General features: G+C 54.3%; 6 protein-coding genes and 1 non-coding gene across 7 annotated transcripts; 5 read left to right on the top strand and 2 right to left on the bottom strand.

Annotated features, from left to right (window-relative positions):
* Positions 1-6: 6 nt before the first annotated feature.
* BDP81DRAFT_t34 lies at positions 7-97 on the bottom strand. The gene has a single exon. It is a non-coding gene; the product is annotated as a tRNA-Tyr (tRNA).
* Positions 98-1,001: 904 nt separating this feature from the next.
* Positions 1,002-2,123, top strand: BDP81DRAFT_457186 (uncharacterized protein; the record flags this gene model as incomplete). The annotated part of the gene is made up of 2 exons (XM_060593258.1): positions 1,002-2,008; positions 2,069-2,123. 2 exons carry the CDS (start codon positions 1,002-1,004, stop codon positions 2,121-2,123), a joined length of 1,062 nt encoding a protein of 353 aa, XP_060450257.1.
* Positions 2,124-6,982: 4,859 nt separating this feature from the next.
* BDP81DRAFT_308381 (pectate lyase superfamily protein-domain-containing protein) lies at positions 6,983-9,656 on the top strand (the record flags this gene model as incomplete). Its single annotated transcript, XM_060583454.1, has 5 exons — positions 6,983-7,265; positions 7,351-7,763; positions 7,855-8,566; positions 8,624-9,182; positions 9,266-9,656. 5 exons carry the CDS (start codon positions 6,983-6,985, stop codon positions 9,654-9,656), a joined length of 2,358 nt encoding a protein of 785 aa, XP_060450256.1.
* Positions 9,657-11,965: 2,309 nt separating this feature from the next.
* BDP81DRAFT_415208 (SCP-2 sterol transfer family protein) lies at positions 11,966-12,850 on the top strand. The gene is made up of 3 exons (XM_060589436.1): positions 11,966-12,182; positions 12,260-12,460; positions 12,545-12,850. Exons 1-3 carry the CDS (start codon positions 12,167-12,169, stop codon positions 12,706-12,708), a joined length of 381 nt encoding a protein of 126 aa, XP_060450255.1. The 5' UTR covers positions 11,966-12,166; the 3' UTR covers positions 12,709-12,850.
* A 174-nt stretch (positions 12,851-13,024) lies between these two features.
* BDP81DRAFT_415207 (uncharacterized protein) lies at positions 13,025-13,604 on the top strand. Its single transcript, XM_060589435.1, has one exon. The coding sequence runs from the start codon at positions 13,105-13,107 to the stop codon at positions 13,294-13,296; it is 192 nt and encodes a 63-aa protein (XP_060450254.1). The 5' UTR covers positions 13,025-13,104; the 3' UTR covers positions 13,297-13,604.
* A 441-nt stretch (positions 13,605-14,045) lies between these two features.
* BDP81DRAFT_415205 (uncharacterized protein) lies at positions 14,046-18,453 on the top strand. Its single transcript, XM_060589434.1, has one exon. It carries the CDS (start codon positions 14,435-14,437, stop codon positions 17,954-17,956), a length of 3,522 nt encoding a protein of 1,173 aa, XP_060450253.1. The 5' UTR covers positions 14,046-14,434; the 3' UTR covers positions 17,957-18,453.
* Positions 18,454-19,914: 1,461 nt separating this feature from the next.
* On the bottom strand, positions 19,915-25,046 carry BDP81DRAFT_79497 (uncharacterized protein). Its single transcript, XM_060596287.1, has 2 exons — positions 25,009-25,046; positions 19,915-24,695 (listed from the first exon to the last, which is right to left on the bottom strand). The coding sequence occupies exon 2, from the start codon at positions 24,596-24,598 to the stop codon at positions 20,066-20,068; it is 4,533 nt and encodes a 1,510-aa protein (XP_060450252.1). The 5' UTR covers positions 24,599-24,695; positions 25,009-25,046; the 3' UTR covers positions 19,915-20,065.
* Between the last annotated feature and the right edge of the window lie 1,411 nt (positions 25,047-26,457).

Genomic DNA, 26,457 nt, shown 5'->3' with positions numbered 1-26,457 from the left:
AGTCCTTCTCCCCTTCCAGAATCGAACTAGAGACCTTTCGATGACAAGAGATGAACAATTACAGTCGAACGTGATGAACCAACTACACCAAGGGGAGCTTGATCAAGGCTGAGCCTTGCTCGGTGTGTCAGTCTGCCACGAAAAAATGCCTCAAGAAGTGTTGTGTTGACCCACAGATTGATCCGCAATTCTGGGGTTGTGATTTCGGCTCTCTGCAGGACACATCAGGTCAGCGACCTAACCGGGCGCGTACGGGCTTTCCTGCCCCGAAGTAATATGATCACTCTGAGAGAGACACTTGTATATCTTTCATGTGAGATAATGCAGAGTTGCCGTTGTGGCGGGTCCTGTCAATGTCTGTTTTGAAGTTTGATACCTCGCTGATATGCCAGACTCTCAGAACAGAGTCTTCAACTGGCCCGGTGTTGTAAAAAAAAACTCTACGTAAACCAGAACTCTAGTGTAAGGTGTCTTGAAACAGAATACTCTATTTCACCTTGTAAAAAGTTATGCCCTTGGACTCAGGTGACGCTGCGAGCAGGTTTGTTACCTCATCTTGATGTGAAGCTTCCATGCAGCACGTGGAAATGTTCAAATACTTTACTCAAAGAGAAAAAAAGATCGCCCCAATCGTCCAGCTCAATTGTCCAATAGCCAGAACTGAATAGTCACGCCAAGGGCAAACCGTAAAGCTTGATTCGGCGAGAGCGGCCGATCCCCGGACCCGACGCGGTGGGTGGGGTTGCGGGTGGGGCCGAGGCAGGGGGTGAACACCGATAAGCGATAAGCTTGTAGGTGTAATGAGTGACGAAACCAATTGCCCATTTTTCTTTAATTAAAATCGATATTTTGGCTTATGCCTTTTGGCATCCCGCGCGACCCGGTCCGACCCCCCCTTCACGAACCTAAAATCCGCAGCCTTTAACCCTGAAGTGTCCTCATAACTACAACTCGTTTCTCACACGTCACATGCAATGAACCACGGCACGACGCTGCGCGCAATGCGCGCTCCGTCCTCTCTCCTCTGCGGCGGCAACAGCAGCAGCATCGGCTCCCTTCACACATCCTTCCTCCTCACATCGATCGCGCGACAAGCAACCCCCTACCGCCGGCTAGCGAGCTCCCTCACGCCCGAAGAACCCTCTTACTCCTCCACCGCGAACAGAGACAAGGTCAACGCCATCGCCTCCTCCCGCCCAGCGGCCCTCGACCTCCCCGAGAAGAAACCCGACGCCTCAAAGATTGGCCACCTCTACGAGACGGGCAAAGCCTACATCAAGTTCTACAAGACGGGCCTCAAGGCCGTCTTCTCCAACCGACGCCACATCCAAGACGTCATCCGCGCAAAGGGCACCACGGTCGAAGGCTTCCGCTCCCCCTCCGTCTTCACGCCGGGCGTCATCCCCCAGGGCTTCTCGCGCGCCGACTGGGTGCTGCTCTGGCGCGTGCGTCACGACGTCCTCCGCGTGCCCTTGTTCGGTCTCGTCCTCTTGGTCTGCGGGGAATTCACCCCGCTCATCGTCATCTTCGTCGACGGCGTCGTGCCGTACACGTGCCGTCTGCCGCGGCAGATCGACGCCAGCTTCTCGCAGGCGGAGGAGCGCCGGCACAAGTCGTTTGCCGACTTTGAGCGGGCTGCGCCGCTGGGCGTCGCGGGGACGCAGGGAACGGCTGCGAGGGCGCCGGCGAGGAAACACGTGCTGCGCAGTCTGCATATGCCGGGCATGATGTGGGATAAGATTGGGTTCATCCCGCCGGGTATGTGGGCAACGAAGGGCAAGCTGCGGATGGCTTTCCTGGAAGGAGACGATAGGTTGCTGGCTCGCTATGGGGGCGCGGCCGCGTTGGACGAGGCGGAGATGAAGATTGCGGCTACGGAGCGTGGTATCGACTGCGCTGGTCGCGGGGATAAGGAGTTGAGGGAGCTGCTCGATGAGTGGTTGCGCTTGACGGAGGCTGAGGAGAGTGCGGAGAGGAGGAAGCGCATGACGGTTCTCCTGACGACAAAGTATGAAGTTTACTCCCAGACATGCCCATACGTGCAATTGCTAACTTTTGACACCTGCAGGACGGAGAAATGGCCAAAGGACCGAGACTTTGCCCTCCCCGAGTGGCATCTTTGAGTCGACACACACACAGAGCAGACTTGTATAGTACCTCGCCTGGCGGATAGCAACAGTATCGCCGAAATTTCTTTGTCAAAGGCTGCATTGTGGCAAGCACCGGATTGTATACTACTACTGTATTTTACCGCGGCATGAGTAGAAGGACGGGCAATGAAAAGCATATGGTGGGGCTTGGGGGGGCCAAAAAAGGAGGCGGCCTCAAGGCGGATAGACAAACCACTCTGTTCCAGACAGCAAGCAACAAATGTCAACAATTTTATCTTATACAACAGTTTGGCGGGCTGTCGCGGTCCTGATATGCTCCCGCTAACAACTTGTTCTTGCAACAGCCCTCTGCAAGGGGACTAAGCGGCTAGCCGGGAATGTGTATGCCCGGCTCGTTAGCTCAAGTCTGAGGAAATCTAAACTTGCCTCGCTGTGTTCTAATATCAAACCTGTACCCTTTCGTCCTCGATATCATCCATGGTCACTTCCGGTAGGGGCGAGTCAAGCCTTCCTGGGTGGTGATCGGGGGCAAAGCACGGGCTGGCGTACTATTTAAATGTTCTTCTCTTAGACTTAGTTTGTACGTTTCGATCTTGCTAACAGACGTGTACTCGGTGTCCGAATATTCCTAGTGACGGCAGCCTCTATCTCCCAGGAGCTTGGCCGCTACGCGTAAGAGGAACGGGGAGAATCAATCCGTAGACAGCTCGCCGCTCCATTCCTCAACTCCCGGCAGTATAGTATTCACCACGGAAGCAACAGTCGGCAGCACTAAGCGGTACTAGAAATCGAACTTCGATGAGACCTAGGTCAAAAGGTACAAACGTACGTCAACACGGTGTAAGCAAAGGCTACGCGATGAAAGGCTTTGGGTACATGCGGGCGGTGTGCGCATTCGAAACCCGGCGGCTTCATGTCGGGGCTGGGTCACAATCTTGCCTTGGACTTGAAGCCAGTGGAACTTTATAGTTTTGAAGTATGGTAGTATTATGACGCCTGTCGATGTGAAGGCACCTCTGCGATGGAGGAACAAGAATGCAAGTTCTTTCCTGCACGCTCACACGACCTTTACCGCGGTGCTATATCACGTTTGCGAATCCCCAAGACAGCGACCAGGCTTCTTCAAAGAGCATGACGCCAAACTTGTTGGAAGTAATTACAATTAATTCGTAGCTTAACGTCTTGCCTTAAGCCAACCTTTGAAAAACAGGATCGCCAAGGTTTACGCGTTGCGTAAGTCGCGCTCAACGCAACGAAGCAAGGCTCAAAGCTTGTAGAAAGGCATCAGTTGGTTTTGACTCGTAGAGTGTATAATTGCCAAGGTACTCTCTTCTATCCCATCACAGTCCATGGACTGTCGAAAAATCGTCATAGATCCCGATTTTGAAGTGATAACGTGCATGATAAGCGAGCGGATCGGACAAGCGAGCGGATCGGACAAGCGAGCGGATCGCTCAACAGCGACCGCCACATCTTTTTCTTTCCAACACATATCCATCCACCACAATGATACAGTCATCAAACAAAGAAGCTGGTATAATTCTAGCAGTTCAAGCTATCGAAAAAACACCAAATTTGAGTATTAAAGATGCAGCTCGGATCTACTCAGTGCCATTTTCAACCTTACGCGCCCGTATTAATGGAAGAACTTCGCGACTTGAAACCGTACCAAACTCACGGAATTTGACGTTGCTCGAAGAGTATACGCTAGTTGAGTATATTCTAGACCTGGATTCCCGATTATTCCCTCCTCGGATCAGTGGTGTAGAAGAAATGGCTAATCGACTGCTCGCCGACCGCGACGCGCCCCCAGTTGGGAAGCGCTGGGCTTCGAACTTCGTCAAGCGACACCCACAGCTCCGGACGCGCTTTTTTCGCAAGTATGACTACAAGAGGGCCCAATGCGAAGATCCAGACGCGATAAACGCGTGGTTTCGCCTTATAGCGAACAAAATCGCGAAGTACGGCATCGTGGACTCCGATATCTACAACTTTGATGAGACTGGGTTTATGATGGGCCAGATTGCATCCGGAATGGTTGTCACGAGTGCTGAAAGGCGTTCAAACACGAAAATGACGCAGCCTGGCAATCGTGAATGGGTTACAGTCATTCAAGCCATCAGTTCGTCAGGCTACAGCGTTCCGCCGTACATCATCGTCGCAGGCCAATATCACCTCTCCACCTGGTACACAGAAACAGGTCTCCCACGCGACTGGGTCATTGCAACGTCTGAAAACGGATGGACAACAAATGAAAGAGGCCTAGACTGGCTCCAGTACTTTGATCGGCATACAAAACCGCGTGCAACTGGTAGATGTCGCCTCCTCGTCGTTGATGGGCATGAAAGTCACCACTCTGCGGACTTTGAGATATATTGCAAGGAAAACAATATCATCACACTCTGCATGCCGTCCCATTCGTCTCATCTACTTCAGCCCTTAGACGTTGGGTGTTTTGGGCCACTAAAGACGGCTTATGGTCGACAAATTGAGGATAAGATGCGCCGGGGTAATACGCATATTACGAAGGAGGACTTCTTCCCTGCATTTCGCAACGCTTTCACGCAAGCCCTAACGGTAAAAAACATCCAGGGAGGTTTTAGAGGGGCTGGGCTTGTTCCGTTAAGTGCTGAAAGTGTGCTTTCGAAGCTGGATGTGAAGTTACACACTCCAACGCCCCCAGGGTCTCTCCCAGCAACACCCCCAGCGTGGACTTCTCAGACACCAAACAACCCAACAGAGGCAAATTCTCAGTCAACTTTGATTAAAGATCGAATCCTAAATCATCCAAATAGCTCGCCAACACCAGCTAGTAACGCAGTTGACCATATCCTCAAAGGGACACTAGCTATGATGCATCGTAATGCTCTTCTAGAGGCTGAGAACAAAACCCTTCGGGAGGAGAATAATCTACTTAGCCGACGGCGGAGATCTAAGAAAACTCGTCTCAGGCAAGGAGGGAGCCTTACTATAGCTGAGGCAGATGACCTTCAATCACAGAGAGAGGCTACAGCTCAGATTGAGGAGGAAACGCGCCGGAGTAGTGGCCGTCGGCCGAGGACGGAAACAGGTCAACGGCGATGTGGCGTCTGCGGGAACACTGGACACAATGCGCGCACATGTCCATTTCAGAGAGAAATGTCTAGAGAAGAGGATTATGGGTAGTTTCAATTAATTAAACTTTGTTGATGTTGATCAAAATTTACATACGTGGAGTGGTTCCTGTCGAGCGATCCGCTCGCTTGTCCGATCCGCTCGCTTATCATGCACGTTAGGTGTAATGCTCTCTATAACCCTTCCACAGCCGATGGTACATAATTGCCAGCCAGAAAAGTCAGAAGCTCTTTATCTCCTCGGGCCAAGACATAATCACATTCTCATTTCCGGCTCGGAATCCTTCAAATTTTATACCGCAAGATAGAAATAACCCCCAGGTCGTGCGATCCCAAGACGTCTGATATAAATAGACAGGTCATGCGATGACCTCGCAGGAGTTTACACCGTAAAGTGAGGCTACCTAAAAACCTAGACACCCACAACAGACCCAACTTGGCCGTAAGAGGCAGTTGATAAAATGTAAACTCTCAAATCGAAATGTCAACGAGCAGTAGGCGTGTGTGCCTTGGTGATAGACGGGTAGGTGGCCAAGAGGCATACAACAGTCCTCGTCAGAACCCGGGCAATTGTCACAAGTCAGCGCAAACGAGCAGATAACTCTCATTGGACCAAAAGCATCTCTCAAATTCAATATTGTAACCTCACGCAAAGCACCTCCTCACACGCTTCTAGATTTCCCTCAAGCCATCAACCGTCTCCCGCATTGTCTGACGAACCCATCGAACCCGCCAAGACCTCAGGACGTTGCTCCACAAGGAGTCAAAAAAGCTCGCAACCAAGCTTCGTTCCCCCCCAGGATCATTTCTTAAAATAGACTCTCATTCAAGAAATCAGCTAGCCTTTGCCAGACTAGGTAGGTGTTTGCAAAGTCATCACCGCTTCTCCCTCTCAGCTCGCCGGCAAAAGATGTTGATCAAGAAAATTCAAGAAGGAATCAACCCCCTGTCGTGCGGAATTCTGGTGCCTAGAGCCTAACTGCAAAAGAAGCAACCTAAACCCGCAAGCTATTACAGTCCGTACCCGCTCCGAATTGGCTATTACACGTGCCCGCATGCAAGTAGGTACTCACTCCGTAGGCTAAGGTAGTGAGCCTAAACTACCTAGTCAGTAGTCAGGGGCCGGCATTGGTTCATCCCGTCTCACCAGGTATTAACATCGCTTTTTCAAGTCACGACCTCACCAAGTGAGGTGGTGTTACCAAGCATCTCACATCAGCCCCAAGTATTTGACCATGGCACGAAACGGTCAACATCCCGCACGCCGGTGCAGCCTACGATCTGGGGCTGCTGGGCAAAATCTACAGCTGTACTCCGTATATGACTGGCTCCAGCACGTTAAGCTACCTTTGAAGTTCGCTTGAACCCACCACCCCCTTACGCCTGCGCCTGAACCCTTGCTGCAGATTGCGGTAAATGAGCGGGTTTGGCGATTATTCAGACCACATGCAGGAAAGAAATAAGAAGTAAACACACAGCACAGGGATTGTGTTAGTGTAGCATTTTGGGGCTGGATCATGGTTTGAGCTTTCCTAGATGCGAAATCTCGTACTCCGTACAGAGTAGTTTGATGACGATGAGCAGCACCAGGCCACGGGCAAGTTCTCCTGGGGTAGTCTCAACTCTCAAGCCATTAAAATACTAGACCATTTCCCCCAAGATGAAATAGTGACGAAAGAGAAAGAATCGTCACTCCATCACCGCCCTTCGAGGACCTTTTTCCATCTTCTTCAAAAGGGACTAGCTCTCATCACCATCATGAAGCTGCTCCCCCTCCTCGCCCTCTTAGGCATTGGCGCCGCCCACCCGCACCAGCACCCCCACGATGCCGCCGCCGCCGTCCTGGACTCGAGACAACAAACATGCTCCGGTCCCGTAGAAGGCAACCCCTCCACCTGGTGGCGCGCCGCCATCGGACACAACGGCACGGCGCCGACGAGCACGGACTCCACGTACCAGTACTACCGGACGGCAGTCCAGTACGGCGCCGATAACACGGGTGTCCAGGACTCGTCTGACGCCTTTAACTTTGCCATTGAAGGTATGTACCTTACTCTAATGCTTCGATATACCCTCCAAATCACTACGGTATGAAATCATGTAACTGACACAACACACAACAACAGCATGGAGCCGCACAGGCAACACAGTAACAACCCGCCCAGCCTACATCTACGTCCCGCCCGGCCGGTACCGCATCAAGAAGCCGATCCAGATGCTCGTGACGACCTACCTCGTCGGCGACGCGCTCAACCCGCCCGTTCTCATCGCCGATCCGGCGTTGGGCAGCAGCCCCGTGATCAACGGCTACGATTCCCACCAAGGGGATGGGTCCGCGACCAAGAACTTTTACATGGCGGTGCGGAATTTGGTGGTCGACACCACTGAGATTGGGACGGGCGTCGCGGCCGTCGGCATCGATTGGAGCGTCTCGCAGGGGTGCTCGTTGACGAATGTGAAAGTGCGCATGCCGAATTTCTCGAGCCATGTTGGTGTGACTATGGCGCAGGGCGGTTCTGGCATCTTGATTAGCGATTGTGTAAGTCTTCCTAGGTTTCATTTTTCAAAAGACTCCGGCAGGATGAGAAATTTTGAAGCTCGCTTTCGAGAACTGACAAATATACGTCCAGCAATTCGAAGGCGGCGCCATCGGCATTAAAGTCAACGGCCAACAATACCAATTCAAGAACCTCTCCTTCAACGGCTGCAACGTCGGTATCTCCGTCGACCACGTCTACGTCGCCGTCGTCCAGGGCGCCACGTTCGCCAACTGCAACTTTGGCATCGACATGGGCCGCAACACAGCCGGCGTCGTCTCCGTCGTCGATTCCAAGGTGGAATCCTCCTGCAACGCCGGCGTTAACAACCTCGTGACGGGCTACGGCCAAAACTCCCTCGTCCTAGACAACTTCCAGGTCGGCGCCGGCGGCAGCACGGCGGCTGTAAAGTCCTCGAGCGATGGGTCAACCTTACGAAAAGACTCCGTGCCGGCCGGGCAGACGTGGATCATGGGATACGTCAACTCGAATAATTTGCAAAAGGGGACGGTGTACCCCATCGATCGGCCCGCTGCGCTGGTGTCCGGGGACAAGTACTTTACGGCGCCGCTGCCGCAGTATGAAAAGTATGCACTGGATCAGTTTGTGAGTTTGAAGGGCGATGCGCAGTACCCCGTGTACGGCGACAACAGCCACAATGACGGGCCGAACATCAATGCCATTTTGCAAAAGTATAAGGGGTGCAAGATCGTCTTTGTGCCGCAGGGTATCTACCGCACCGAGGAGACGATCTACGTTCCCCCAGGAACGCGGCTGGTCGGCGAGACGCTGAGCATCATCAACGGTAGGTCATATCTGGAACCTCTGGAGTCCCTCGAAATTGATGACTGACTGCAAATAGGCATCGGCTCAAAGTGGTGGAACCCCGACGACCCTCAGCCCGTCCTCAAGGTCGGCAACCCTGGCGAGACGGGCGTCGCTCAAATCACCGACATCACGGTAGAGGTAGCCGACGTCCTCCAGGGCGCAACTCTCGTACAGATCAACATGGCCGGCGCGCGGCCCGGCGACGTCGGCATCTGGAGCAGCGTCTTCCGCGTCGGCGGCACGAAGCACTCGCTGACCAACACAAACTGCGGCGGCGCCGACCCGGGTGCGTGCAAGGCCGCTTTCGCGCTCATGCACGTCACCTCCACGGCGAGCGCGTACCTCGAGAACGTCTGGGGCTGGGTGGCGGACCACTCACTCGACGGTGGCGCCGCGCAGAATATTGCCGTCGGAAGAGGCGCGCTTATCGAGAGCACCAAGCCCACGTGGCTGGTGGGAACCAGCTTCGAGCACTGCGTCTTGTATCAGTATAACCTTCACAACGCGCAGAATGTGTACATCAGCTTGGAGCAGACGGAGTCTGCGTATTGGCAGGGTGAGGGAACTCCCCAGCGAGCGCCCAGCCCGTGGTCGTGAGTCAACCCCGTCTCCCACAACATCATACCGTTGGCCCAAGTAGTTGATACCCTGGATGGCTGACCCTTTTCACACACAGCGTCAAACCAGCTTTCGGCGACCCGGATTTCAGCAACTGCGCGGCTCAGGGACAAGGCAATAACGACCGATGCTACCGGTCGTGGGGCCACTACATGACGGGCAGCTCCAAGGTGGTGATCCACGGCTCCGCGCTGTGGGTGTTCTTCAACAAGATGAACGACAACCAGTGGCAGAACGCGCAGTGTGAGAACACAGGCGGCAACTGCATGACCAACCAGGCCTACGCCGACGGCGCCAAGTCGACGTACTGGTTCGGCCTGAGCACCAAGAGCACTACCGCGCTTCTGTATGACAAGACGGGTGGCGTCATCTGGGAGGTGTTTGCAAGTGATAACACTGGCGGGTGGGGAGGTGTCCTTGCCGCGTATCTTCGAGACTCGGCAGCTTGAAAGTCTAGGGAAGGCTGTTTGGTGTCTTTTTGATATAATTGAGACTTCATGTATATACTCGGGCGGAGACGCATATCCTTAGTTCTGAAGCTAAGGAAAGATGTCTAGAAGCAAAAGTTTCTTGTGTTTGTCGGAACTCAAGTACGCCTACAGCGAATGTTGGAAAAGACTACGACAAGTGTCAACAAATAATAGCCACAACATGTCCATAACAAACTCGCCGTTTTGATCCTTGGGCACGACACATGCAATCTTGGCCGAACGCAGGTCAGACGACTTACTAGGTCTCTGCCGATCGTATGCTGTCCTGTACAGCTCGTGATCTTGGTTCAAGTAGACAAGCGGTGGCGGGAGCGCGACCAGACATCTGTAGAGAACAAATGCAATCGTTGTGTCCGTAATGTGTGTTACTTCTCTCTCTCCGCCTCAATCGGTTTGTTTGTTCACCAAAGTCGACCTTAGAGTATAGTCCGACTCAGCCGGTAGACTCAGGGAACGATACGAACATGGCTGTGCAACTTACACATGGTGGACAAGATCTCGGACATATAGATGGATGTTAGAGATGCATCATTGGGGCTTTCTGCTGCGCTATCGTGGTATGTTCAGTGGCTAGCGTGGCTTTGACTTGGACTTTCTGCCAAATATGGTTTGGCCAACGGATCTGCAGCGGGAGACGGCTCATCCTGAAGTTCAGACAGGGGCATGCATGTTGTGGCACCAATGGACGAAGGAGGCCTGTCTCGACACAGCAGCACCTTGATGGTATACACGTATAAACAGGACTAAAAGCCGGGGTCGGACGAACTGCCAAACTCCCGAAACGTTGATCAACGCGTGCCGTGCGAGGTCTTTCAGCCTCTTTCGATGGAAGCTTCGAGCCGAGGTCCCCTTTTGTGCCTGGATCTCGGTGCATGCCCGGCCTTTATTATCATGCACACTGCATGACAGCCCGCCGCACTCGGACTCGTTCTCGTTGGTGCTGCCCAATTTGGAGCAGGGGTTTCTGGGGTGTTATCCCAATTTGACTTCCCTCGGCTGCTGTCAGATTGAAGAGGAAGTCAGAAAGCTTGGGATGAATGCTGGGATCTGCAGCATCTGACTGCTCATCAACGAGAAAGGTTGCGATCAGAGATCGTGGCGAACCATCAGGGAAGCAGAGCATGAATTGAGTCCGAATGCGAAATGCGATTCGGGGGTTGTAAGGTCGTCTGAAGCTTGTTTCGGAGGAGAGAAGGAACCACAGAGTCGGGATGTCTTGCCTTGTCTGCGGCGTCTGCGCTGTCTTGTTTCGTTCGGACCTTTGGTTGACCTCGATCGACTCTTCTTTCCCTCGTGTTTCTCTTTGGTGCCTCGGTCTCTGCGAGACATGACGAACGCTAGCTTCAGCACGCTGAAGAACGGGGATTGTTCCTTGCGACGTGTTACTGGCGTGTAACCGGTAAGGCGCTCAAGGCAGTCGTTGGCCAGGACCGGAACCAGATCCATGGCAATAATGGGATCAGCGTCTCGATGGACCATTGTCACTGTCCAGCGCCGGTATCAGGTATGAAGACTTGGAGCACGCTGTGGCGTCGAGGTCGTGCAACACGGTTGTGGGCATCGCATGGTGAGAACGAAGGCAAACAAGACTTCTGTGGCGCTGTGGCTGGGACACATTGGTCACCGTTCGTAATTCAGTATTGATGATGGACATTCTAGAACCCAACTGTCAAGGTCGATCGATGATAAGCGGTGAAGAACGAATGGGTGCGCTTGTGTCCCGTCATGGCAGCGCCTGTGCTCGGTTCGATTGTGGCCGCCCGCCAAGTCCGTGAACTCCTCATGATGGAAAAGGTAAGGTACGGAGTGCTGATACCTCGAAGGTCGAAGTAGCCGTAAATGACGAAGCGAAGCATCCACGAGTCTCCGTTCGCGCTACCGCGGTGCGTTTCTCCAGCGGCCCAATGCGCCATTCGGCCCCCATGAACATGGAACTGGCATAAAGCGTGCGGGAGTGGAAGATGAATTCCACACAGGTACTGTAGAATATGTGCAGGGGTGCTGATGCATTTGGCTGCACCTGGCTGGGGTTGACCGTCGGGTTCCTTCCATGGACATGGACCATGGAGAATGGCCCACTCTTTCCTTTCTGGGGGATAAGGTAAGGAAGGTAGGTGCCTTCGTACTTTTGGTAGGTGCTGAGGACACGCGCGGGCACATGACGCCCTGCCGTGTGTGGTAAATCGCCGAGGTTCACATGCGACGACTGAGCGTCATTGCTGAGGTGCGCTTAGCAAAGTAGCTTCCATCACTCCGCCTCCCTTCCTCTCTGTTTCTTTATTCCTCCGTCCGACGACCCCAACCTCCGACGCACGGCTTACCGTTGACACCTTTTTGTTCAGTACTTAAACTTTCCCAAGTCCCTCCCCCACGTTTCGGTAATCTTTCGCGATCTATCACAGCCAGCTGTCCATAATACACACCATTTCGACATCATCTAAATCAAGTATATCTATCCTATAATCACAATGGGTCTCACCAACGGTACGTTAGCCTCCTACCAGGATGTCTCGGTTTCGGTCTCAATCGCACCCGGCGCTGACTCTGCTGCGATTCTACAGACAAGTTCCCCTCCTCCGCCGCTTTCGACGCCATCAACGATGCGCTCGGCTCCAGCGAGCCCGACCGCAAGGATGCCATCAAGCAGGGCAACGCCATCTTCGCCTTCACCCTGAAGAACTCTGCCGGCGAGACCGACAGCTGGCACATTGACCTCAAGGAGAAGGGCGTAGTCGCCAAGGGCACCGGCGAGAAGCCCACTGGTATGTCACTACTCCTGCGAGCGCGGCGCGGCGCGGCGTCGCGCTGCTCTCCTCACGTTGAACCTTCGCTAACGTCGACACAAGTCGCCCTGTCTCTGTCCGACGCCGACTTTGGCAACCTCGTCCAGGGCAAGGCCAACGCTCAGAAGCTTTTCATGTCCGGCAAGCTCAAGATCAAGGGCGACGTCATGAAGGCCACCAGGATGGAGCCCATCCTGAAGAAGGCCCAGTCCAAGGCCAAGTTGTAAATGTGTCGCAATGGATATTGCGTTGTCGGTAATACCCTGTACCATAACCTACCAGTCGGGCCAGCAAGTAGTGCTGGCCCTGGATGCGCGCCAAACGTAGCGTTGCCGTAGGAAATGAGACTATGATCAATCAATGAGTACCTTGACAGTCGTTCATCGCAGTGAATTTGACCGGCTCTTCATTTGAGGAGTTGCAGGAAATGTGGTAGACTTCACTTGTGTTTTTCGGTTCATGGTGTTGTACGCAACGGGGAACAGCATGTGACAGCATGCAAGACCGGTCTCCGTAGCGGGACACTCCAGTACGTGCAAATTCCTTCATTATGGGAGAGAGCGTTTATTTGCACCGGAGAAAATAGGTCAGCACGGTGTATAAGTGGCAGATTCATTCGACGGATGTCCGATACGCGTGCTCCCGTAAAAGATAATAATTGCTTCCGTGGCTTCGACCTCAGCGTCAACGGTGCTGAACCTCAGATGGTGGAATTCCCGAGTATTGCCGCCCCGAGTCAGGAGGCCCATTTGGGGTCGGAGCACCGGCGCCGCCATCTTCACGTGCACTCTCCGGCCGTGGTGAGCCGGATCTAGCAACCGGTTGACTGGACACCGTGATCCGTACGGAGCTCAAGCTTGCGATGACCAGTCGATACTTTGTTGCGGATATGCATACCCATGAATTGGATTTCCTCGAAGCCACCTCGACTGGGTTCTAAATGGGCCACTCAAGCTACAGGGTGTTGATACTCGTCAGCGACTCGTGAGCAAGGCCGCCGTCCGTTTTGGGGAACCGTGTTCCCCTGGTTTCAGTGTCGCAGTCGCACCAGCCAAACATATGGCATGCAAAGGGGTCAGGAGTGCAGCCGACTTGAAGGTGTGTGTTGCACTCGAGCACTGCACCTGTCTTATCTGCTTCGGTGATAATAGCGTAGGCTGACTCAGCAGACTCAAGAAAAGCCTGGGCCAGCAGATGCTCCGTCGGATTTAGGTTCATTGAGAAGGTACCACTTGGCTCTGGGTAGGTACGGAGTACGTAGTGATCGTGGCTTCCATTCGTTCGACTGGTTTAAAGCTAGAGGATCGTGACGCGGGACCTGAGGAAAGACCGGGTCTGGGGAACGCCCTAGGAAAAATTGCAAGCGCCGACCACCAACCAGAAGCGCCCAGTCGCAGTCGCAGTCGCACCTGCCACTTCCTTTTCACTTAAGTCACCCGTAAAGTGCAACCAATCGAGGGCGGTGACGCTGGCCTGAGGTTGAGTGACGGCAGAAAACGAGACCCACTCTTTCCCGACCGTGCTCGCGCCCCCTGCACCGTGGCCTGGTTTTTTTCCCAATAGCTGGCCCCGTCACCCGTCGCCCGGTCGAGCCACACCAAAAATCATCCAGCACCAAAATCTTCGTGTGGTTCTTGCAGCCAGACTACCACCAAAAGGCGTCTTTGATGCGCTGTTCAGCATCACCTTCTTGATCGCTGCGCCATCGCGTTTTGCTGCTGTCGACACTTCCACCTTTCTCGACTTTTTTTTCTATCCAATCGCATCCACCCTTTAGCAGTTGCTTCTCGCTGTTGCGCCTGCTTTCCTTTCTTCGCCCGCCTGGCTTTGTCTGCGAATCCTGCGTGAATCGAGACGCGACTCTCCCTCCGAGACCGAGTCGACCGGCGCAAACTCCATCATCAACGACTAATTATAATCCCGAAATCGATTCTTTGGTCGCCGCCCATCACTATGGATCAAAGAAACAGCACCCCGCGCCCGCGCCCGTCGCTCAAATTCGCGAACCGGAGCTACCAAGCTTCGCCTCTGAACCCGAACAAGCGACTGGGCACCCCCAAGACTGCTCCATCGCAGAGAGTCCTGAACCGCGACCCCATGCCATCGAGCAACCTCAACACAAGCACCATCTCCACCGCGAGCAACCTCTTCCGCTCCTCTACCCTTAGCGCGAGCTCCAACACTACCCCCTTCGCTCCGAGCCTGCCTGCGAGCACCGCCAAGAAGGTCTTCGCGCCCGGCGCGACCCCGGCTTCTCAAAAGGTCTATCGAGAGAATATCGCACAGGCGACCCCTCGCGGCATGGCAGCCAAGTCGACGTCGGCCGATCTCTTCCAGATGCGCATCCCCTCCCCGCCTCCCGAGCTGTCTGGCGAAGTTCTCGCGCGAGATATCCCCCCTGAGCTCGAAGCAAAGGGTACAGTGTACGCCGATCAGTATCTCAGCCACCTGGTTCCGGCCGAGTACGATGATTTGCAGCGTCGTCAGCTGTTCTGCGTTCTCGATCTTCGTCGTCTGAAATATGCCGCCAACGAGATCTTCAACAAGAAGGATTGGAAGCTCAACATTATGAACTTTGCAAAGGAATTCGAAAAGAGCCGGAGCTTGATTATGCTCAGATATGGCCTGTACGAGTTCAAGAACGTCAAGCCTTCAGAGGAGGTTTTGAAGAAGTGGAGGACCGCACATGGATTGCCTGAGCCCGAGGAGGAAGCTGCCGATGCTAGCCCGTCCAGGCAGACTACCCGTTCCAAGCGCAAGGCTGAAGACCAGCTGACTCCCAAGGACGCGGCCCTTTCGAGCGCTTCCCCCAACAAGAATAACAAGAGGCGTCTTGTGGACAGAGAGGAGGAAGATCCAGCGACCCCGGCTACGGTCAAGAACAAGAGAAAGGCAACTGTCGAGGATGAGTCGGACGAGAACCAGCCCAGCAAGCTGCAGAAGTCTACCTCGACGCCCTCGGCTACCAAGAGCATGTTTGAAAAGATTGCCAACAACCAAGGCCCTTCTTCGACGCCCAAGGCTGCCCCCGCCCCTGCTCCCAAGGCTCCGGAGGCCAAGCCCAGCAACCTCTTCGGAGCAGCACCCAAGGCCGGTAACAACGACCTCTCACGCTCCGTTTTCGAGAAACAGCTCAAGCCTGCCCAGGCATCCAACATCTTCGGTTACTTGTCTGATGCTAGTTCGGCAAAGAACAGCGGTGTGGAGGCCGATGCAGAGAGTGAGACCGACTCCGATGACGAGGCGGAACCCAGCGTTGCCGCTAGTGGTGGTGCCGAAACCCCGTTGGGTCAGCCGGCCTCCAACCTCTTTGGTGCTAAGAAGCCTCTGTTCTCTGCTGGCGCCGCGACTGCTCCTTCTAGCACTTCATCCGACGCCCGGGAGACCACTCCTTCCGGAACTAAGAGTCTGTTCGACCGCGTGACTAAGGGCAACAATGGACAGCCTCTCCGCGCGGACTCGGCAGAGCCGGCGCCGGCTCCTGAGAAGCCAGCTTTCGCCCCGGCCAAGGAGCCTGGTCCGGCCCCGGTTAACGCTACCTGGAACCCCAACTCACCGATCAAGTTCAATGCCAACCCTGCGCCTAGCAATGGACTCTTCGGTGCGTCCACAAACGGATCGAGCTCCATTTTCGGTGCTAAGCCTGCCGCTCCTGCTGCCCCTGCATCCAACTTGTTCGGCGCCCCGAAGCAAGACGAGAAGCCTAAGGCCGAGAAGCGGTCTGCTCCCGAGGAGGACAAGGGCGCGGAGTCGGATAAGGAAAACGACTCACAGCGCCCTTCCAAGTCTCCCTTTGGCGGCTTCTCCGGTTTCCAATCGAAGCCGTTCGAGGCGCCTAAGAAGGACGAGGCAGCTCCTAAGCCGGTTGCCGCGCCGACTTTCGCATTTGGTGCCTCCGCTCCCAAGGCGGAAGAGCCCAAGCCCGCCGCCCCGGCTTCCAACCTATTTGGTTCTCAAGACAAGCCTGCGGGCTCTGTCATGCAGTCATCGACACTCTTTGGCGGCAACAAGCCTCAAGAAACACCTGCCGCCGAACCGGCTAAGCCCCTCTTCGGCGCCAGCACATCGAGCACTTCGACTCCTTTCCAGTCGAACCCCCTTTTCGGTGCCAAGCCACCCGCGCCGAGCACCTCGAACCTGTTCGGTGCAAAGGCGAGTGATGAGGGTTCCCAGGTCCCGCAGTTCGCTCCCATGCCCGTTGCGGCTCCTGCCTTCAGCTTCGGCGCCAGCAAGCCGACGGAATCCGCTGGGTCTCCCTTTGGTGGCAGCCCCATGAAGCAGGATGGGCCGCCAGCGAAGAAACCGTTCAACGCTCCCGCTCCCTCCACCCCGGCCGCACCATCCGGTGGCATGTTCAACTTTGGTGGACATAGTGCAGCTCCAGCTAACCCCTTCGGCGGCGCTGCGCCTGCACCTCAGACAAACGGTGGCTCCAGCGGCCCTCCAAGCTTCGGCTCTGGAGGCGGTTCATCCTTCACCTTCAGCGCTGGTGGTGGTGGCGGCCAGAGCTTCAACAACCCCTTCGCATCTGCTAATGGCGGCGGCTCGGGCTCTGCTCCTGCGCCCTCGGCCGGTGGCATGTTCAACTTCGGTGGCGGCGGATCTTCCGCGCCCTCCAACAGCTCTACACCGTTCCAATTTGGCGGTGGCTCGTCCGCGCCTGCGCCTGCGCCGGCAAGCAGCACCCCCTTCCATTTTGGAGGCGGCGCTCCCGCTCAGCCTGCTGCCTCGACTCCCACCTTTGCTTTCGGTGCCTCTAACGGAGCTGCCAATGCTCAGGCACCTGCGTCTCAGAAGCCGCTGTTTGGAGCGTCGACCTCAGCACCCACGAGCAGCCTCTTTGGTGCCAAGCCTGCCCAGCCTCCCTCTGGCGGCATGTTCGGTAACCTGCAGCCCCCAGCGGGGGCTTCTACTACTGGCACAAACTCGCCTTTCAACTTTGGCGGTGCCTCGAGTCTAGCTACGACTCCTGCCACTGGTACTCCCGAGCCGGCTGCGGAAGCCGATAAGGCCGCCGGTGGTGAAGGCGACGATGCTGATGGCAAGCCTCACGAGCAGCTCAAGCTTACTGAGGGTGGACCTGGCGAGGAAGACGAGGAAATCCTCCACGACGTCCGAGCAAAGATTATGAAGTTCATTCCGGCCGGGTCCGAGGAAGACAAGGACAGCGGCGACGATCAGCCCAAGAACAAGAGCCCTTGGTCAACCAAGGGTGTCGGCCCGCTCCGTATCCTGAAGCACAAGAACACGGGCGCGGTTCGCATGCTGCTGCGCGCGGAGCCTCGCGGGCACGTCGTGCTCAACCGCACCGTTCTGCCTGCCGAGACGTACAAGGCGGACAAGAAGTACGTCAAGCTCACGACCTCGAACGAGACGGGCAGCGGCCTCGAGACCTGGATGGTGCAAGTCAAGACGGAGGATTTCGCCAAGGCGCTGGCAAGTGCTCTGGAGGCCCACAAGTCTGCCAACAAATGAGGCAAATGATGGAAACGCAATGAAGAAAAGGATTATGGAAGAATGCCATAGCATGTCTTTTTGTTTTTGTTAGCCCTCCGTTATTTGGTCTGAGTTTTATACTAGACGGAGAGAAAGTATGTGTCTGTCAGTGTGTGACGGACAAAATGTGACGGAGCGTTGGGTGTTTCGCGTAGCGACACAAAAAGATAAGGTAAGGCATAGCATTGCTCTTTGGGCTCGGCGTTGGGATCATGTATTTTGTTGTTTTTGGTCCTTATTTTACCCTTCTTCACTCGTTTCCTCTCGAGGTTGCTGGATGTTGTTGCTCTCCGTACCTCATTAGGAGGGCGGGTTTGTGAGGATTGAGAGAGGGGGTACTGAGAGGTGACGACTGAGAGAGAGAGAGTGTGTGGAAGACTCGAATAAAAAGTACAGCTTGTAGAAGTTATATTGGGAGGAATAGGGGAATTGTAGTACATTATCAAAGGAAATTGTGTACCTGACTTGAAGCTTCGTTTCGCCTTGCCTGCTTGGTGTGATGGATGTGATGAATGTGCAGTGATTTACGTTGTGGGTTGAAATCTAATCCAGGGGACCAGCGGCGGTCTCCTGTCTGCGAGATTTCCCAGGTATTACGCTTGTAAGAAAGATCCAAGAGAGGGACATCACCGGTTAACTATATAATCCTCTTGCCTCTGAGGGATGATCATCTCTCTAAAGCTGCACTCTGCTCAGCTTCGCTGCGCGGGACTAGACTTGGACTCGGGCCTGTCTTATACATGGTCCTTAGACGAGCCCAAGAAGGGACTCAGTCATTTCCTTGCTATACATAGCGGCTTCAGTGGCTCAAGCCCTATAGCATGCTTTACACCAGAGCGTCTTATCTGGTGTGAGATATTCGATGCGGAATAGGGTATGAAAGCTGAGAACTGGTGATGAGATATGGTTTCAGTTTGTCGAGCGAGGCTTATCAGAGTAGGCGAAGTGAGATTTTCTCTTTGTGTCCCTTGACTAGGAGTGTATGCCTGGCTGTAGGCCTCAGGGCACTTCGTCACTCAATGATCCTTCACCAAAGGTTTCATAACCACATGGCTGCTAGAGAGCCCGATTATAGATTATGCCTGATGTTTTTATACCAAGTGAGAGCCCCCGCTTCGAATTGCCTCCGTAACTAGCAACGTCCTAGCCACGTCTCCCTAGTAAGTGAGCACCGCATAGTCACCATATCTAATATCGCCAGAGCAACAAGAAATAGAGACTAATTCAGTAATATATCCGTGGTGCTGCCATAACTCGAGCCTCTCACGCATGCCGCGTTGGTGGTGTTGTCAGCCGCTTGGGATGTTCCTTGAGGTCAGCGGTTATCTGATGGGGTTGAAAGTCCCATCTAAGGTACACCGAGTGAGCTTTTCTAGACATTGAAAGGCAGACAAAAAACTATGCAGATTTTTTTGAAATGCCCAAGCATCTAAAAGAGAAAAAAACTTAAAATCAAGACAACCCCCAAGGAAGCTTGCAATTTGCAACCATCATGGGGATTGCGCTCTCCTCCAAGAAGAAGGAGCCAAGGCAAAGCCGTAGAACTAAAACCCAAATTTTCAGTTGCACTTACTCACATTCACTCATTTTACATAAGGGACACAGCCAATATTGGAGGTATTGTCATTCACGGACAATCGAGGGTAACTAGTGTACAAAGGTGGTGGTTGGCCAGGTCCAATAGAGACCCAGGCAAAGCGGCACATGGAAGTTTGTCCGCGACAATGATCATCTCAAAAATTCCCCGCCTAGTCCTGTTTATGCATGTTTCCTCAAGACCCCGTCCCTGTTTCCATGATCCACGATTTCGTTGATGCAAATGCTAGACCCCAGTTCCTGATAATGCTATGCCGACAAACATGAAAATAAAAAAGGACTTCTGCCCTGTCACAGTCCTCAGGCTGTCATCCTTATCCCCCCCCCCCCCCCCCCCCCCTATCTCCGTTTCATGGGACAAATCCCGAGTTCGTGTTTCGCCTCTCCTATTCGGCGAGTATTACAACAAAAGAAAAACTGGGGGCCTGTCCCCCCCGATCCAGCCAAATATGACTGGCATGTACATGATGAACCCGCAGGGCGTTTGCGGATTTAGTTGTCGTGCCTGAAAGTGCACTTCTCGCCTCTAGCGCACTTGCCCTGCTGCCAAAAGCTGCAAGGCTTGGTTCCGATGAGGGCACGATTGACAGGGCGATGAGGAGCCAGCGTGGCACCGCCAGGAGCGTTGCCCTTGCGGCCTTTGCCTTGCTTGCTACCCTTCCCTTCACGATCACGAACGCGTTCCCTATCCCGCTCGCGTCCACTGTGATGCTCAAACTCGTCTCTGCTGTTCTGGTCGCTGTAGTCTACGAGCTGGCGCTGAAGGTGAGGAGGAGGCTTGTACGAGTTGGTATCGTGGTCAGGCGGAGACTGTGGAGCAGCTGGCGGAGGCGATGCTTGCTGCTGAGGCTGTTGCTGTTGCTGAAGCTGCGCGAGCATCATCAGCTGCTGGTAACCAGTATCTGATGGGTTGAGGCCATATTGGTTGCCTTGTGATGCTGGCTGCTGTTGTCCCATTTGGGCGAGCATCGCTTGAAGCTGGAAGTCCTGTGCGGGCTGTGCCGCAGGGGCCGGGGCAGGTGCTGGTTGAGCTGGTTGAGCTGGTTGAGCTGGTTGCCCACCCTGTAGCATGGCCATGTACTGGGCGTACTGTTGCTGTTGCTGATAATAAGCTGCCCACTGTTGTTCTTGAGTTTCAGGCGCGGCGGGCTGCTGAGCCTGGGCCTCGGTCTGGGGCGCGTTGCGAGCTGCATCTTCTGCCTCCTTCTTGGCTCTTGTCGTAACATCCTTTTGGTATCCGGCCCACCACTCCCTCGTTCTCTCCTGGTTGTTCGCCAAGTATGCTGGCGGACTAGTCGCCGGGTATGGCAGTCCTCGCAAAGTCTCGGCCGCCTCTTCGACCTGGTCGGCGGCTGCTTGAATGGTTGGATCGGGATAATCGTAGCGTCGATGAGTCTGGGGGGCAGCCGAGTTGAAAGGGTTGGAGTCCCGCCAGTTCTGTACCTCGTCCGATGTCAGAATACTGTTGACTTTGTCGTCGAAAGGAATTGCCGGAACAGGCTGCATTTCCGCTGCGGGAGGAATGATTGGCTGCGCGTTCTCCTTGGGCGGTGTCATGTTGTACGGCTCGGGCTCGACGGCCGGGGCAATTGGCTTGAGGTTGCCCAGAATTGAGTTGAGCTTTGCACCAGGGTCGTCCTTGGCATCGAGACGCTTGCGAGCATAGTATTGTGCCGCTTCCCACCCGAACGTCTGTGTCTCCTTCCAGCGCTTGTGGATCTCGTCGTATTTCGGCTCACCCTGCGGCAGCTGATAGATTTTGCCCTCGGGATTGCTGACGGGTGTCGCAGACTCGGGGGCAGGAGACTTTGGCGTAGGCGGAATGTCTGAAATATCCATGTAGGTAACCATTAGCTCCTTCTTCTCCCGCTCCTCTATGGCCTTCTGTTCCTCTGTATGGAAAGTCACGTTGCCACCACGAGTAACGTAAGACTTGTTGCGAATGTCTTCGGGGATTCCAGAAAGGTCGGCGAGAGCCGGCATGGTCCAAGGCTTCTCTGGCAACTCGTCCTCCTCGTCATCGTCCTCATTGTAATTACGCTGCTTGAGCATCATTCCCTCAGATCGGTCATCCGCCGCGTCCTTGGTCATATTATCCTCGCCTTCAGCGACTTCTTTGGTGAAAATACGAATCTCCACCAGCTCTTCAGGGGGCTTGAAGCTGACACGTAGATGACGGCGGGCCTCTTTGCGAAGTCGCTTTGCCTTCTGTTCGGGTGTCTCCGAAATATCTTTCTTGCTCGAGTCCTTCGCCTGTGTTGAGGGGCCGTCTGGCTTAGGCGCGGTGATGGAGTCAAGTAGAGAGGCAATGCTGGACAAAGAGGAGCCGCTGGAGACGGCAGCTTTGACAGCAGACACCCTCGACTCGGGCTTAGCCGCGGACGCTGCTGGCCTCTTATCGACATCCATGGGCGTGGTCGTGTTGGGTCCGTCGGATTTCGAAGGCTCGCCCTTGGGAGCGTCTCTTGTCCCAACTGGCTTAGGTGCCCGAATTTTGTTGGCAAGAGTAGTCGTTGGTCGCTTTGCACCAGCACCAAACTTGGATAGCAGAGTTCCGCCTGTGGACTTGGCACCGATTTTGTTGCCTAGCATGCCGCCAGTTGTTGACTCGACGGCTATCTTCTTGGTGACGCGAGAATCGGTGTCTTCATCACGGACTCTCTTGGCAGGAGAGCCATCAATAGGCTTGGCGGCCGGCTTGATGACTTTGCTGACAGGAGCAGCCGGCGTTGTCTTCTTGATGTCGACCCCATTGGCTGTTTCTGTGTCTTTCTTAATCCTCGACGCTATCGTACGGACCAATTCCTTGACCTCAGCATCGCCCTTGTCAGCAAGGCGCTTCCGCACGTTCTCAAAGTTGACAGCCTCCGTAACTTTCTTGAACATGCTGATGTTCGACATGAATCGAAGAAGGGCCTTGGGCAGAGGTCCGCTGAAATCCCCAGCCTTTATGGCGCCTATCAACATGTTGACCAGACTCAAGATACCCTTCTGATGGCCGCCAAAGTTCTCCAGCACGGCCTCATCGCCGTACTTAGCTGCCGCTTCGCAAACTCGAGTGAAGGTCTCCTTCTTGACGTCGAGCTTTCTATTCCACTCTGAAATTTCCTTCTCAGGCTTCTTCTCCTTGGTTGCTTGGTCGAGTTCCTGCTTCAAACGGTTCGTTTCTGATCTCAGCTTGATAAAAAACTCACCCAGAGACTGAACGGCGCCAGCAATGAGCGCATTCGTTCTGGTCGCGGAAGGATCAATGTAAACAATGCCGAGGATGTCCCAAACAGCACCCTCAATGGGATCTGTGGGCCGCTTTTCAGGACGGATGGGTTTCTTGCGTTCTTCTTCCTCTTCCTTCCGAGCTTTTCTCTGGGCTTTAGATTTGGCGGCCTCATCGGCCTTGAGCTGCTCCTGGAAGGCGAAGGGGTAGTCGGCGTACTTAGGTCGCCGAACACCCAAGCTCGTCATCTCACGTTGATACTGCTCGATGAGGGGTCTTGCCTCTGTCTCGCGGTCATCCGGCTTTCCGACAAAGTTCGGGGATGGCCTGTAATTTTCCATGAATCTCCCTTGAATCTCGCATGGAAGATCGGGACGGAGTTCGGGCAAAATGCGTCTTCCATTGGGCGATGGCAACGCGACCAGAGGCGCGAGTCGGTCGTAACTCTTGGGCGGGATCAACTTGGCTGAGCCAGTAGCAACAAGATACGAAGCTCCGGGGATGGGAGGGAATTGCTTCTTGGACGTGGCGTTGCGTTTCTTGAATTGTGCCAGGAGAGCCATTTCCTCCTCGGTACTAGAAGGCAAGACCAGTGTTTCTCCATCTTCTCCCCTCTTAACGGTCGCATCGCCAGGGGAGTCGGCTTGTTCAGGTTCAGGCTCCTTCTTGACAACACGCTTGCGCTTCTTCTGCGGCGCCGGCTCAGGTTGTAGTGCAGGGTCGATGATAGGCGTCCCGGGTTGAGAAGCTGGTGCTGCAGCGATGAGCTGGGGTTGTGATGGCTGCAACTGATGATGTTGTTGTTGATTGTGCTGCTGCTGCTGCTGCTGCGGCTGCGGCTGTTGTGGCTGAAGTTGACGAGCTGGTGCTGGTGAAGGCACTGACTTGGCCTGATGTATGGGCTGTTGTTGCTGGGGTTGTGGGGATGGCTGAGGTGCCGAGTCCTGACCTGGCATCTGCCTTGCAGCAACGGGCTGAAAAGGCGATCTTGCTACAGGCTGAGCATAGGACATTTGCTGAGGGACAAACTTGCTCTGCTGATATTGCGGCGGTTGGGTTTGTTGGAAAGATGGCGGAGGCGTCTGAGTGGAAAATCCCTGGCTGTTTTGTTGACGAGGCGGCTGCCCCTGAAAGGGATGAGGTGATTGAGAAAAGACTCTCTCAGGCTGGGCCTGATGTTGTTGAGGTGATGGAACATAGCCCTGAGGAGCGGGTGAGAAAGACTGAGGAACAGAGTCGAAGCGCTGCTGTAGCTGTGCCTGGGACTGGTGACCATGCTGAGGCATGAGTTGAGCCTCGGTATACTGGGAAACATTTCCGTTGAACAGCTGGTTCGCCTGGCCGTTGTACTGAAATTGTTGCTGTGTAAAGTCAGGCGTATGACCATGGTTGAGATTGTCGATGTTGGCGTTGTTGAAATCGGCTTTGCTTGGCTGGCCGTATAAGTCTTGGGGAAATTCACTTAGACTAGCCAAAGTGTCTTCTTGGCCAGCGTCTGTGTAAGCAGTGTCAAGAGAGAATTGGCCATGGCCACCATGGAAGTTGCCGTGGTTCAATGTTGACATGCCGTTGTGGTCGTTGGCTACAGCAGCATGGCCTTGATGTGGTGAAGCATAGAGATTATTCTCGTTGGTGTTGCCTCCGCCCCGTGGGGCAAGTTGTGGGAAAGCATTTTGGTTAGGGATTTGATGCTGCCAATTTTGGGTGGCATCGAACTGGTTGGATCCATCAGGGAACGCATATGAGCCCGACCACATATTATTGTGACCTTGAGCAGAACCCGTCTGGCCATTTTGTTGCCAGTTTTGCATTATATCGGCCTCTTCCTCCGTTGTGGAAGAAGACGCACTGAGAGACGATGAAGTTTAGGAAATCCTCATGCAATCATTGGTGGAGAGCACTGCACAGCTGGAGCCAATTAGCATCTGTCCGATGGAGGTGCACTACTTTTGGCACGCGGTCTAGCTTGACCGTGCAGCAGGGTGATCAGACGAGTGAGACGCTGATTGGGGGCTGCCAGGGATGGAAGCGTTTGGGGTATGGGAAAAGAAACTCTTTCAAGAGGTGGGGTGGAGATAAGAGTTTGGTAGAAGTTAAGGTTCGTTGGGTGGAATGGAATATTCAAAGGTACTTCTCCCAGCAAAGACTGCTGTCGAGGAACATGAAGTGGAAAAGAGCGGGGTCGGGACGGCTAATTACCGGCTGTGGGCTTGCAGCTTACCTTGATGTGGCAGCGGGTGAGGGATGGAATGCACTAGTCTGAATGCGTTGAGGCGGCAGGGATTGTGGTGTGGTGAATGCGCCGAAGACACAGAATTCTGATGGTAGGGGAATGATGGAGGGCGATCGTGTTGTCTCTTGCCTGGAGAGGACTGTAAAAGTTGGTTAGCAATCAGGAACGGCATGGGTATGGCAAGGCTGCGTGTATGGTTTGTGTATGGAGTGTTGATGTGAGATTGACTTGTAGAAGTGCGGAATCTTTGGCGACCACTCGGTCTGTAGTGAAATCCTTTGACGATTTGGTGCCCGTAGAAGGCGCAGTTGGAAAACCCCTGGAAGCGCGAGCGGTGGTGCTGGACTGGAGAAGAGGCCAGCTTCTGAAGAGCACTTATAGATGCTGGAAGGATCGCCCTCTTGCGAGGTTGGAGATGGAGGGCATTGAAGAGGTTGTTGGCAATTCTCCTGGGTTGCGTGATTGATGGGTGATGGACGTTTGATTGATTTGCAGCGGAAAATTGGCTCCGCGCCGGGAGATGATTGATTTGGCTTCAATGGCAGACGTCCTTTTCTCAGTGTTTCTGTTTTCCAGCGTGATTTGTCTGTCTCCTAGCCGACGGCGAGTGGTGAAGGCGAGCTGAGTTGAGGTGGACAGAAGGTGTTGGGTGGTCCCTTGTTTCCAGTGGGCTACATCCTGCCGACCGTCCGCTGTGGTGGAGGTCCAAGGCCCGAGACAGCGCACTTCGAAGTAAGGTAGGGGAAGGTCAGATGCACTGCCCGTAGACCCGCCTCTGTACCCAATCCAGCTTCCCGTCTGTCTGCAACTTGCGCAGCAAGTCTTGAATGGCGAAGTCGAAATGAGTGAGATTGATGGGTGCGAAGATGAAGGTGTGGAGGATGAAAGCCACGCTTCGCAATATCGACAAGTGTCTCTGAGAGGAGCTGAGTCGTCTGAATTGCCCGTTCTGCTTGCTCTTGGCCCTCATGTATCCCTTTTTGCATGGGGATGTACCAGCCGATGCCCGCCGCGCCGCGGAACAAGGCGTTCTGCTTTGCAAAACATTTTAAACATGAGGTTTACTCGTGTCCTTGTCCACATTTCCACGCGCGTAGTGTCTGCGTCTGCCCCTGATCTGTTCCGACTTTGCAAATTTATCGCTGCAGAAGTCCAGTGCGGGTTGAGTTCGAACGCCAAGGCTTCATCAAGAATTTTCACTCAAACAAACATTGCCATGTCTGTATCTCCATTGGGGAGTGGATGGTGACCGGATGATGTTGATGGAAATCGCGCTCATCATGATGGCGGTGTGTTGGACAGATGAGTGGTTGATTGAGGGGAAGGGGAGGGATTGGGAAGCGTGGGAAAGGGGACAAACGTGAGGTTGGCTTGGGGGGGAGAAGTGTATCATACCCTGCAATTCTTGTGTCTCTGTTCAGCGCAAGTTATTTTGCC

The sequence above is a fragment of the Colletotrichum phormii genome, assembly GCF_030913505.1.
Source record: "Colletotrichum phormii strain CBS 102054 chromosome Unknown BDP81scaffold_2, whole genome shotgun sequence".
Classification (NCBI taxonomy): domain Eukaryota; kingdom Fungi; phylum Ascomycota; class Sordariomycetes; order Glomerellales; family Glomerellaceae; genus Colletotrichum; species Colletotrichum phormii.
Note: the sequence above shows the minus strand (reverse complement) of the source record. Positions and strands in the feature narration are given on the sequence as shown.

What these genes read in the sequence shown, in the direction of transcription:
- BDP81DRAFT_415208 (XM_060589436.1), top strand. An exon ending in CACCGGCGAGAAGCCCACTG is followed by an intron (nt 12,461 to 12,544) that starts GTATGTCACTAC and finishes CGTCGACACAAG; the next exon opens with TCGCCCTGTCTCTGTCCGAC.
- BDP81DRAFT_415207 (XM_060589435.1), top strand. Translation starts at nt 13,105, where the DNA reads ATGTCCGATACGCGTGCTCCCGTAAAAGATAATAATTGCTTCCGTGGC.
- BDP81DRAFT_415205 (XM_060589434.1), top strand. Translation starts at nt 14,435, where the DNA reads ATGGATCAAAGAAACAGCACCCCGCGCCCGCGCCCGTCGCTCAAATTC.
- BDP81DRAFT_79497 (XM_060596287.1), bottom strand. Translation starts at nt 24,598, where the DNA reads ATGCAAAACTGGCAACAAAATGGCCAGACGGGTTCTGCTCAAGGTCAC.